The sequence below is a fragment of the Zea mays genome, chromosome 9 (genome assembly GCF_902167145.1).
Source record: "Zea mays cultivar B73 chromosome 9, Zm-B73-REFERENCE-NAM-5.0, whole genome shotgun sequence".
Lineage (NCBI taxonomy): Eukaryota > Viridiplantae > Streptophyta > Magnoliopsida > Poales > Poaceae > Zea > Zea mays.
The window spans coordinates 161494538-161506107 of NC_050104.1; the positions used below are offsets into that span (position 1 = coordinate 161494538).

The 11570-nt window shown below is 43.7% G+C and overlaps 1 protein-coding gene, 2 non-coding genes and 1 pseudogene across 3 annotated transcripts; all 4 read left to right on the forward strand.

Moving 5' to 3' along the window:
- Positions 1-312: 312 nt before the first annotated feature.
- Positions 313-3884, forward strand: LOC100279903 (AT-hook motif nuclear-localized protein 14). Its single transcript, NM_001152855.1, has 5 exons — positions 313-722; positions 819-886; positions 1683-1805; positions 1905-2054; positions 2463-3884. The coding sequence occupies exons 1-5, from the start codon at positions 317-319 to the stop codon at positions 3435-3437; spliced, it is 1722 nt and encodes a 573-aa protein (NP_001146327.1). The 5' UTR covers positions 313-316; the 3' UTR covers positions 3438-3884.
- A 5148-nt stretch (positions 3885-9032) lies between these two features.
- Positions 9033-9214, forward strand: LOC111590207 (small nucleolar RNA Z112). The gene has a single exon (XR_004852918.1). It is a non-coding gene; the product is annotated as a small nucleolar RNA Z112 (small nucleolar RNA).
- A 56-nt stretch (positions 9215-9270) lies between these two features.
- On the forward strand, positions 9271-9411 carry LOC111590217 (uncharacterized; annotated as a pseudogene).
- Positions 9412-9614: 203 nt separating this feature from the next.
- LOC111590246 (small nucleolar RNA SNORD14) lies at positions 9615-9732 on the forward strand. The gene has a single exon (XR_004852945.1). It is a non-coding gene; the product is annotated as a small nucleolar RNA SNORD14 (small nucleolar RNA).
- The last annotated feature ends 1838 nt before the right edge of the window (positions 9733-11570 follow it).

An 11570-nucleotide genomic window follows, 5' to 3' on the forward strand; every position in this document is an offset into this window, starting at 1 on the left:
TATTTAAAACACCGATTTCTGTGTTCCACTGTGTTCATTATTATATATTTAAATGGTAAAAACTACAATTATATATAAATAGAGATTTAAATCATAATTGTTGATTTCAAACTTACCTAGTTAAAAGATACACATGTTTTTTTGTGTTTTATGCTTTACACTCAATTATAAAGAAAAATTGTAGCAACTTACGATCACACTTTACTAGTTTGGAACATAAGGACGATATAGATGGTGTTGTTGCCTTGTTGGAGGCCGTCTAAAAACAGAGCTCAAAGAAGCGGCAGCATAGGAAGATTACTGATACGAAAAGAAAATGAAGAAGGAAGTAGAAGAGGTGGAGGGCCACGGTTATGGCGCCGCCACTCCCATGACGCCGCCGCCGTCGTCGCTCGGTCTTCCTTCCCCCTCGGTCTCGACATTGACCTCCGCCGCTGCCGCTAGGGTTTTGGCGCGGCCAATGCCCGCCTCGGTCCCAAGCTTGCGGGCGCCTTCCCCCTTCGTGCGGGCCATGCGCACCCGCGTTGATCCGCCGCCGCCACAGCCGCTCACGGCCCCTCCTCTTCTTCGTCCTCGTCCGGTGCTACCGCCGCCGCCGATACCAGAGAAGCAGCGGCGGGGGCGCCCGCGCAACTGCGACCGACTCCTCCCGCCGCCGCCGGGCTTCCACCTTGCTCCGTCCGCACGGGCACCGCTGCCTGCCCGCGGCCAACCTTCATCTAGTAACCACTCTTAACTGCACTTGTCTTCCTTTCTGATTTGTTGTCTGTCCACTAATTTGCTGAATTCTTCTGGTGTGTGTGTGCCGCCGTGGGCAGGGGGGCATCCCTTTCGCGGTCAATTCGGTGGGCTCCAGTTGCACGTGCTCAAAATACATGTGGGAGAGGTATGGTTTGCTTTGCTTGCTCCCCCATGGACATCTTCTTCATCTCTCCTGGGCAGTGCAGCCATCCTTCCTTTCAATAGCTAGCTGCTAGGTCAGGGGGTTCTTGTCTATGGATTTGGGCATTGTGGAATGCTAACTGGATTGTTCAGTCTCAGCTTCCTGAGCTTGTATTCATTTTACCTGTCAAAACTAGGAATTATGAGTGATGGCGCTACAATTTCTTAATAGCACTACCCAGGTGTCTATTGCTGTCAAATCAACGAATTGTCTTGTTTGCCACAACTGCCTCAGTGGTACAAGACCATGTTCATGTTCAATTTCTGTGTTGCAGCAAGTCTTGCTTTTACTTGTGCTCGTGCATCTAGCAATGTCATTGTCTTCTAAGTTGCAGCTCAGCTACATTCTGGAAACAAACTTGCATAACTTGAGGAACATATGATAGTGTCAGTCACCTTTCTACTTAACCTGGCAGGGTTTTAAGCCATCAGATTATTAGTTTACGGTCATAAGGCCATATAGGGCATAGAACTATAACGTGGATGGTTGGACTAGTAGAGCCATGACACTGCCCAGAAAGGTGTAGCTTTGTTTATGTTGTCGGCATTGCATATCAATCTTTTTTTGCTGTGTACTTGATCATGCCAACTATGCATCTGCCCTTACTGATCCTGTTGCCTTTTGTATGTACTTTATGATCTACATGTCCAATTCCACAGCTAATCACCAAATAGTTGCTATAGTTGTTTTTCTATCAAATTGACCTATGGAATTTGATTATCTGAAAATGATTTTGCAGGATATCGTATCAAAGATTGTGCAGGTCTCGAAAATAACTGGGAAGGCTGTCTGTGTTCTCTCAGTGTTTGGGGCCGTTCAGGATTGCTATCTGCTCCACTCTGCTGTCATCTTAAATCACAAGGTTTAAACATTTACTCTATTAAATAATGTCACATACTCACATGCCCAACGTTTTTAACTTCCACATGCCGCATTGTTCATTGATTTCTAATCTTTGCAGGGTCCTTTAGAAATCATTCATGTGTTTGGATCCATTTTGACATCTGATAGTCCTGGATTTGGGTGCTTATCTGCGACTCTTGCTTGTGGTGATTGTTCTCTTGTCGGTGGCATTGCAGTTGGACCTCTCATAGCTGCAACACCGGTGCAGGTACATTCAATTGTTCAGACTTTCGAGTTATTCAATACTTTTGATACATGAACCTGTGGAGACTATTGCAAACAGTTTCTTTTGTCTTTAGAATTCTTTTATGTCGGAGAATAATGTGAATATATGTAGTTGTTTTTTCCTAGCTGCTTAGTTATTCCATTTTTCTAGATAAATGTTGTGTGTTTCATTCCTCCATGAAACATATGTGTAAATAGTAGACCATAGCTAACTTAATATTTGGATACGTGAATCTGTTAAGAATTGGAGAAGGAACTTTTTATCTGAGTTAGCTCTGGTTAACCATAGATGTAATAGTTCTTTCTTCTGGGTTCTGAGTACTTGTCTACAGTAGCCCCACGCGCACCCACACCAAAAAAAAAAAAAACCTAACCAGTATACACCTTGCAGGCAATTGTTGGGAGCTTCCACAATGATGCTTTCCAGGCAAACAAGAAACCTAAGCTCGTTGCATGTTACCCCAGTTCTCATGTTACCGCTGGCACTGGGGGCATGTGTTGCGTCAATTCTAAGATTACCATTGGCAGTTTGAGAAAACATGATACCAGTTCTTGGTTTCCCATTGGCAATGGAAGCACAACTCATTCCAATTCTCAAGTTACTGTTGATGATGGAAGCACAAATCACCCCAATTCTCAGGTTACTGTTGGCAGTGGAAACACACATCATCCTAATTCACAGGTGACCATTGACAGTAGGAGCATGTGTTGCCTCAGTTTTGAGGCTGGCATTGGTAGTTGGAGTAAAGATGATCCAAGTTCTTGGTTTCCCATTGGCACTGGGAGTACAGATCACTCCAATTTTCAAGTTACTGTTGGCACTGGGAGCACACAATACCCCAGCTCCCAGGTTCCCACTGGCATTGGGAGTGCATATCAATCTGATTTTCATGTCACATTGGGTGACAGAAGCGCAAGTATCCCCGATTCTCAGGCTACTGTTCACTATGGGATTAAACATCAACCCAATTCCTGTGTCAGTGTTGGCAACGGGAGCACAGGTAGCGTCAATTCTCAGGATATTGTTGGACACGGAAGCACATATAACCCTGAATCTCTGCCTGCCATTGGCGACGGGAGCATGCATAACACCAATTTTGAGGTCGTGGTAGGAGTTGGGAGCACAGACAAGGGCAATTCACAGGACACCCTTGTTGATGGGAACCTGAATCGCCCCAGTTCTATGGTTTCTGTTGACAACGGAAGCTCCTGTTACCCCAATTGTAAGGATGCTGTTGGCGATACGTGTGCTCCATCCTCTGAAGGCTCTAATCCAGAATATGCATCCTGCACTGTAGTAGTGGAACAGAGTAGATTGAGCAGAGACAGATGTGAATCTCTCGCAAGTGATGGCTTCTTAACGTAGCAACACTTTAGGTGATTGTTTATGTTTTTTCTCTGAAGACAGTAGCCAAGTACATGTCCTTGGACAGCGAGGGTGACTCCAGCAGTTCATCCAAAGTTTATCCATAAGCACTGTTATGCACTGAAGACTGCACTGTTCGCAGAGTGGAGTTTGAATATAGCTATGTGTATGGGTAAGCTGTTGGAGATAGTGTTATGCTTTTGTGGATGACCGCCAAAGTATCCTTTTGGGATGGTAGGAAGTTTTGAAGTCCAGCAGTAGTTGCGTTCTTTGCAGGGACATGGCAGTGTTGAGAATTGTGGTGCAGTCTGTTGTAGCTTTAGTTGCTAACAGTGTTGGATTTGTGCTGAGGTCTGTCAGATGAGAAATCCTAACATAGCAGAAGGGTTCGTTGAGCTTTCAATATATATGATACTGATGAGATTTTATGAGGCAAGTTGTCGGGTATATCTCGTGCAGTAAAGCAGAATCAAGGCTCCACTGCAACAGAAACTGATCATGTGAGTGTATGATAGATGTCATGGCGTTAGACCAACGATTTGAAATTGAAATGTTGCTACCATGTAGAAAGATGTGATATGTTTAGCTAGATGGTCTCCAGCAGCTCTTCTATTACATTATCTATTCTACCTCCTATTTCAAACTTCAATCTATCTGCAGTTGCACGACCATAAATACGATCTGTCAAACTTCGCTCTATCTACAGTTGCACGACCATAAACACGATCTGCTGGACTGGATACCTGTAGTCGATGTCATTGTTTTTCTGTGTGTAACTTTAGAACGGCCGCCTCGGTAATGCAGCTAGACGTGGAATGAATGAAAACTAGTGTTTTATGATACAACTAGTCATATATCCGTGTATTGCTACGGTTTTTATATATAATATATGATAAATTTTGTTTTAATATAACACAAAATATATATTTTCTATTTATTAGGTGGATGTAAATGTGGAGCCAACAATCAAGGTTTAAAAACTCAATTATACATAATTTTATCTTATTTTTTACATAAACTCTCCTATTATAGTAGAGAAGAGATGATAGGAGTGCGGTTTGATTCTAAAGAAATATAGGGTTTTTTAAAAAAATATTGACATGGAACGACCGTTAAAACTGTTGCTTTAATATAATAGAGATAGATATTAATTATTGCTCTATTGTCTTGGAGTGATCGAATTATTGCCGCTTGATTACTCCATATGGGAGTGGAAACCTGAAAAGTTGGCTTGTTTCGTTTCCAGATCGCCGAGCCAACATGCCTCGTCATAAGCGTGAACTCGCACTCTAAATTTCTCTACTACTTATTAAGGCAGTAAGGGATAGGCTGTCATTCCGTGTTCTACCATTCTCATTCTCTGTTCTGTCTTTCCGATTCCCCTCTCCCCGCACAGTTCATTCTGTTCGGAACCGATTCCCCTCTCCCCGCACAGTTCATTCTGTTCGGCCTTTCCGATTCCCCTCTCCCCGCACAGTCTCCATTCTCATGTTCGGTCACCATTCCCTATTTTCTTTCTCATTCTCCCCTCCCCACAAAGTCTATTCCCATTTCCACGTACATCCCACGCCTAGCTAAAATTAAATTAAAAAAACAAGCCTCAAGGGAATTTGAACCCACAACCCCTCAAGCAAATGTGCTTGTAGCTACCACTACACCACATGTGTGTTTATGTCTATATCTATTATAGTAAAAACATATACTACATCTATCTCGAAGCCCATCTGCTACCCTTGCACAATGTGTAGTAGTAGATAAGTATCACCGAGATTATTAAATTATATTTTCGGATTGAGGGAGTAGTATTTAAAGAAGAGCCTTGCATGCAATTTCTTTTGTTTAAATAATGTTTTCAACTTAAATTCCTTTTTTTGCATGTGTGACATTTATTCTCCGTAATATTTTTCCATAGATCTGACTTATAAGTCATTTTTATAAACCAATGCCAAAGATGAATCCATGTTTCTTACTTGGAAACCCCGAACAAACACCACTAGCACGAGGCGCTCGCGTTGGCGTCGCTCATCGACGACGAGAAGAAGCTTGGCGACTGCCAGTTTGACCTCTGAAAGCAGTCCTACGTGGCCCATGCGTCGCTGTGTACGGCAAGCTCCGGCGCAGCCGCCGCTTGGACGCGGTCCAGAGCGGCTGCACCGCGCTGTCCATCGTCAAACAGGGGGACCTCATGGTCGTCGCCAATGCCGACAACTCTCGGGTTGTTCTGGGCACCGCAACCGACGACGGCGCCATCACGCCGTCCATAAACACTATCCACCTGAAGCCCAACCTGTCACGTAAGTCGCTACAGACCGACCATAAATTCTTGTGCGCTGGGATGACGGCCATTGTTGTTGTTGTGTGAGTGTCCTCGAACAAGATGTATGTAGAGGAGTAGCACATCCAGTGGTGCAACGACCAGGTGTACTACCTCGCTGATGAGCCCGGGGTGCACTTCATTTGGCAGCCCAGCCAAGAGTCATCGATACTCACCATGTCGCGCGCGTTCGACGACTACTATATCAAGGATTGTAGCGTCATCTCGGCGCCGGAGGTGACGCAGAGGAGGACCGACAACAATGATCACTCGCCATCGTCGGGGTAGCTTTTGTGCCGGCCTGCCTTTAATTATCTTCGCAAACACACACTTGCCTTTTTGTTTAAGCAAGAGTGTATGGTGTTGTGTGCCTGATGACTAACGATGTACGACGGAACTTCTACCGGCAGATGTGACACGTGCTCTCCAATGATGACCATACAAATCATGATATATATCGAAGTCTGCATGATACTGATGATTGCAATGTAGTAGTGAAACAACTAACTTAAAATAACAAAATTTATGTATGGCTAGGATCACAAATGGATTATGAAACATTTTCTTATAACAATATAAGACACGTTTTGTATATAAGTTATCATGATATTATATGTTCCCGTTGCAACGCACGGGTACTCACCTAGTAATGTAAAATCTTCAAAATAATTTAAGTAACATAATTTAAATCAGTAAAACAAAAATAGTACTAATATAATGTAGAAAATAAATTAATTTTATATAGTAATTTCAAATAACATAAACTAATCGTCTATTTGATACTAACATTATATGCTAATTACAATTTTATGTAACAAATTCTTGTTGGGTTGAGCCAACTCGCAAGTCACAGCGAGCCAAGACTGGCTGACTCGCTCTTTTCATGAGTTACAGAAACATGCTTGACTTGGGCTCGTTCTAAGCGTCAAGCCTCTTCGAGCCGAGCCGAGTCGCTCCAAACCCGAGCCGACTTATCGAGCTCGGGCTTTTTTTCTAGCCCTAACTTCATGCATAGGGTCTATTTGGGGTAAGGAATACAAGAGAATTCATTATTTTTTTTTCATTTCTCACTTCTTTTTATAGTTCAAGTATGGAACAAAATGAATTATTGGTGTACACGAAGATTATTTCTTGATTATTTAAATGCTCATAACACTCAACATGAACATTGGAATGACACATTTAGTTTTTTTGGCGCTGTTAAACAATATCGTTGCAATATATTGTGTTGATCTATTTGTATATACAACTTCTATTTATATATACAACTGCAAAGGTTCACTGTCATAAATCACGGTACCAATCAGCAATTAATTAGCTAAGAAAGAAAACTATATGATCAATTAGCTAAGAAAAAACAAACCAATCATATATATCAATTAGCTAAGAAGACATACTAATCAATCAACTAAAAAGGCTTTCTACGACGTCCTCTCTTCGATAATCCTCGTCAATGATCACTTTATCATGAAGCGTGATCATGAAGACAGCCGTGGCGACCGCCTCTCCACCCGGCGTCCACTTGGTCTTCAACATGTTTCTGAGTAGGCTTGGGCACTCAGTTAATCGATTTTTTCGGTTCAGTTTTTCGTTTATTTAAATTCGGTTTTTAAATAAAAGCAACCGAACTTTTATATATATATATATCTACTAATCCTTAAGACAATAGTGTAGACTAGGCACAACCATGCCCCCGCCTCCATCTCGATCGTCCGATTGCCAACCCCGCCTCCATCCCAAACCGTCCGATTGTCTCGCTCTCGCTCTCCTCCCGCTCCCGCACCCGCCGCCACGGGCACCCGGCCATGCGCGCAACCGCCCCAACCCCCGCTCTCAGGCGTCGTGGATTCTGCCACCCGCCCCCGCAAACGTTGCCATGGATGTCGACCGCATCCACGGATTCTACCCCCCCCCCCACAAACGCCGCCATGGATGGCGGCCGCATCCTCGACCCGCTGCTCTCGGGCGCCATGGATTCCGCCTCCCTCCTGCGTTCTCATCCCGCTCGGCCCCCTCCTCGCACAGCCAGCCGCATGCCGAGCATGGCGGACCCGCCTCCCCATCCGCACCCTAACCACTTGCTCCTCGTGGCCTCCACCATCCCATTCGTGGGAGCCGCATCCACGGCCGGGCCAGCCTCCCTCATCATCGGCCCCTACTTAGTACCGTTCCTCCTCCCCACTTCCGCCTCCGCCTCGCCGGCCACGCTCGCGGATCTCAGCCGCGCTCGCGGATCTCAGCCACGCCTACCAATCTTGCCCAGCCCCGTCGTGCCCCCGCTCGCGATTGTCGTTCGACATTCTCGCCCGCGAGATGCGTTGTGCCCCCCCTAACCCAAGCGAGGCATGGCGACACAGAGCTAGATGGGCGCTGCTGCGAGGTTGTCCTTGGCGAGAGGGTAGGGGCTGGGAGATCGGTTTTCGATGGGGGAGCCAGCGCGGTGGCTACCGGGGCGGAGGTAGCGGTCGTGGAGGAAACGACAGTGGGGGCACCGACTGATGTGGCGGTGCATGCCGCGGCCGATGGCGGGGAGGATGCGTTGCGGATGGAGGCTGGTTGTACCTGTTCCGATCCAACCTATTTGGGATGCAGTACTCGCGCAAGCGCTACTTCGTGCTCGAGGACGCCGTGCTCCGTTTCTTCAAGTCCATGTCGTCCTCCAAACGCGAGGTACCCTATTGCCACCATTGAATAACTATAGGCCCCCTCTAATCTTGTTTTGTTGTTTTTCCCTGGTCCATAATTTGATTTAGTTGTTTTTTGTGCTCTGTGATTTGATTTTGGATAGTGAAGATAAACTGATGCATAATCCAGCACTTGATCCGAGGCCGGCTTCTGTCGAGCGAGTGATGCACAAACATCCTGTAATGGTTTTGACCATTGTTTTCTATTCTTGTGCTGTTGAATTGCATCTCTGTATTTTTATTTGTAGTATCTGATGGCGAAACCTCGAAACAATCTTAGGACACCTTTGGACACATTGCTAGCAGCACTTTGAGTGATAAGTATATTATTTTCTGATGATAATGCAATTATGCTTCAATTCTGCCTTTTATTTATGTTGTTAGGTATTTTATGTTCTTTAGCATTGTTTGCTCTAGGCAGTTTCTTTATAACGTTGCACTAGCATTTAATCTGTACGTGAGCCAATGATGATTACCTATACATCTGGAGTTACTTACGACGAAAATTGTCTGCCTTACTAAGGCTGAAGTATATGTATTGTACATCTCTTTTGCTCATGTACTCATGATAGTTTAATCTTTGTAGGCGCAGTTGTAGTTCCAATGATGATTTCAAGACCTAGCAATAGGAAGTGTCGTTTGTCACTGTAAACAGCAGCTGCTTCTTCAACTGCTTCACGTGTCTATCTCTCGATCATAACCAATTTGGTCTAGGATACAACCCCATCTGTAGTTGTTGGATTCAGTTGTGGTGTGATTTAAATCGTATCTATGCAAATTACTTGTTAGCTTATTCAACACATTTTAGTTTACGAACTGAATGTCTTGAAATTTGGGCCTGATGCCACGTCTCTGATAGCCATACCAGAGATGCTATGATTATGTCGGAACAAAGTTGTTCCAACATTTCACATGTTGATAGGATCCTGGGGACTGCTTCTATGTGTCCACAAAGTCGGTTATTGTGATTACATTTTCCTGCACGTAGACTATTTTTAATTAGTTTGCATTGTGTATAGGTTTGTTTCTCAACATTTTCAGTAGCCCTCCAATAGCTTTTGCCCTACCAGACTTGAGAGCTACTGCTGTTAATTCCTTGGATGTATGAGCCATTCATATTTCTGTGTAACCTTTTTTTCTTCCTTAAGTGTTCCATTCATTGTTTGTCATATTTTGATTGCAAATGATGATGAAAGCAAGGCTTGTTTCTCTACATTCTTAGTTGCCGCCAAAGAGCTTTCGCCCTGCCAGGCTTGAGAGCTAATGCTGCTAATTCCTTCCTTGGATGTGTGAGGGCAATTTTGCTTTGCAATCTGTTAAATCTTTATTGTGTGCTTCATTTTTTAAAAATTATTATCAGTGTATTATTGGAAGAATTTGTAAGTATATGCAAGCATTATGGCAATATAGAATTATAGTATTTTTATACGTTATTGTTTACAACAGTATTTTTATTCGTTTCAGTGTTATTGGGGGGCTCTTCATCATTGCTGACCTTTACCTGGTCACTTGGGCTCGCTACAATGAGGCTCAAAGCACTCTGGTGGGCAGTTACCCGCGACTTCTTCTCATGGAGGGTGGTCTGCCAACAGCCACCAAGACAGAAGGAAGGTCCTTCAAGGGGCTCCATTGATACTTCACACCGAGAGAGGCAGATGGATTTTGCCCCGAATTGTTTCTCTAGGACAACAATAGCACATCATCATATTTATTTTCATGTCTTTGTTGTATGATACCAATCTTGCATATATATGCATAGTTAGTTAGTTACTACCATTTCAAGCATTCTAACAAGGTTCCATTGCCAGGAAGAATCACAGGGTACTGTAGAAAATATCATATCCTAAACATTATTTTTTAGTATCCTAATCGACATTTTTGGTCCCAGACTTTTCGTTGTCCTTTCGACTCCAACAGATCTGCATGTATAGGTTCAAGGCTAGCTACAACTAGATTAATCTCACCAATGAAAGGTACTTGCCCTGATTTATTTTGTCTGTTGTTATTGCACAATTTTCTATGATTTTTTCCCTATCTTGAGCTTATGTTTTGCCTTTGCAGAATATCTTTTTTATGCCTAAGAATTGAAGCTACAACACGCTAGAGCTATCATGCTCATGGCAAGACGAACCCTTCTTCTGCGATGATGGAATCCAACCCGTTCCCGCATTCTAAGGCATCCTTACAGAGTTATGTTGCTAGATGGCTAATGCAACAGTATGCATCTTACTGTGCAAGGAGCAGCTCACCTGGAGGCTATCCAAGTTGGACCAGTGCGTGCAACTGAAGCTCACAAGAAAAATATGATACACAAGAAGCCCACACGCAAGTCTGAAAAAGGACCTGTGCTGCAGGGATTGTGGGGAGGCATGATCGGCGGTACCCTCATCCAAACACTTACTTTGTTCTAGATCACGCTGAGGACTGACTGGAACAAGGAGGTAATTTTAAGCCACCGTAAAATTTCTTCATGTCACTAACAGATGGTCCTCAAATCCATCACGTGTGTTGATGTGTTCATCTTCATCCACATGCTCAGTCATTCTTTCCAATCTCGTGCTTGTGTTGTGTGGCCATTTCTTCTGTCCAATTGGTCTTCTATGCATTTTGCATTGATTTTTTTGTGCTATAGTTTATATGTTCTTTTTTCTTGGCATCTGAATGTAGGTCGAGGGAGCGCGGAAAAGATTGGATAAGTGGGACGATACAAGGTGGCCTCTTCTCGCCATGTGGGGAGCTGGACGTCCGTTCAATCAGTCTACATGTGGCCATGACGTTGGCATTGCTCTCGTAGTACAAGCGACCATGCCATTAGCTTTTTTGGCTCCAGTAGTTTTGGTGCCTGCCTTGCCCGTATTTTTTTGGCTCCAGCTGATTTGCTATGTACTATGACATTTAAGTATTTAACGTATCAATAAGAAATTGGTTGTTTTATTAGTTAGTAGTACTTGGATTGATTCACATGCAACATTAATACCATCATGTTTAATGTTCTGTAATTTCCTGCCATCATGTCTGAAATAGAAAATAATCTTCATGGGGCTTTTAGATCGTCAAACCAAGTTTGGAAACAAGAACTCCAGTCTGGTGCCTCACATTTGATATTGTTGTTTTAACTGCTACTGCTTATGTTTG

Excerpts from the sequence above, each read along its gene's own strand:
- LOC100279903 (NM_001152855.1), top strand. The coding sequence starts at position 317 with ATGAAGAAGGAAGTAGAAGAGGTGGAGGGCCACGGTTATGGCGCCGCC. Across the intron at positions 723-818 it reads CCGCGGCCAACCTTCATCTA|GGGGGCATCCCTTTCGCGGT; the intron begins GTAACCACTCTT and ends CGCCGTGGGCAG. Across the intron at positions 1,806-1,904 it reads CTGTCATCTTAAATCACAAG|GGTCCTTTAGAAATCATTCA; the intron begins GTTTAAACATTT and ends TAATCTTTGCAG.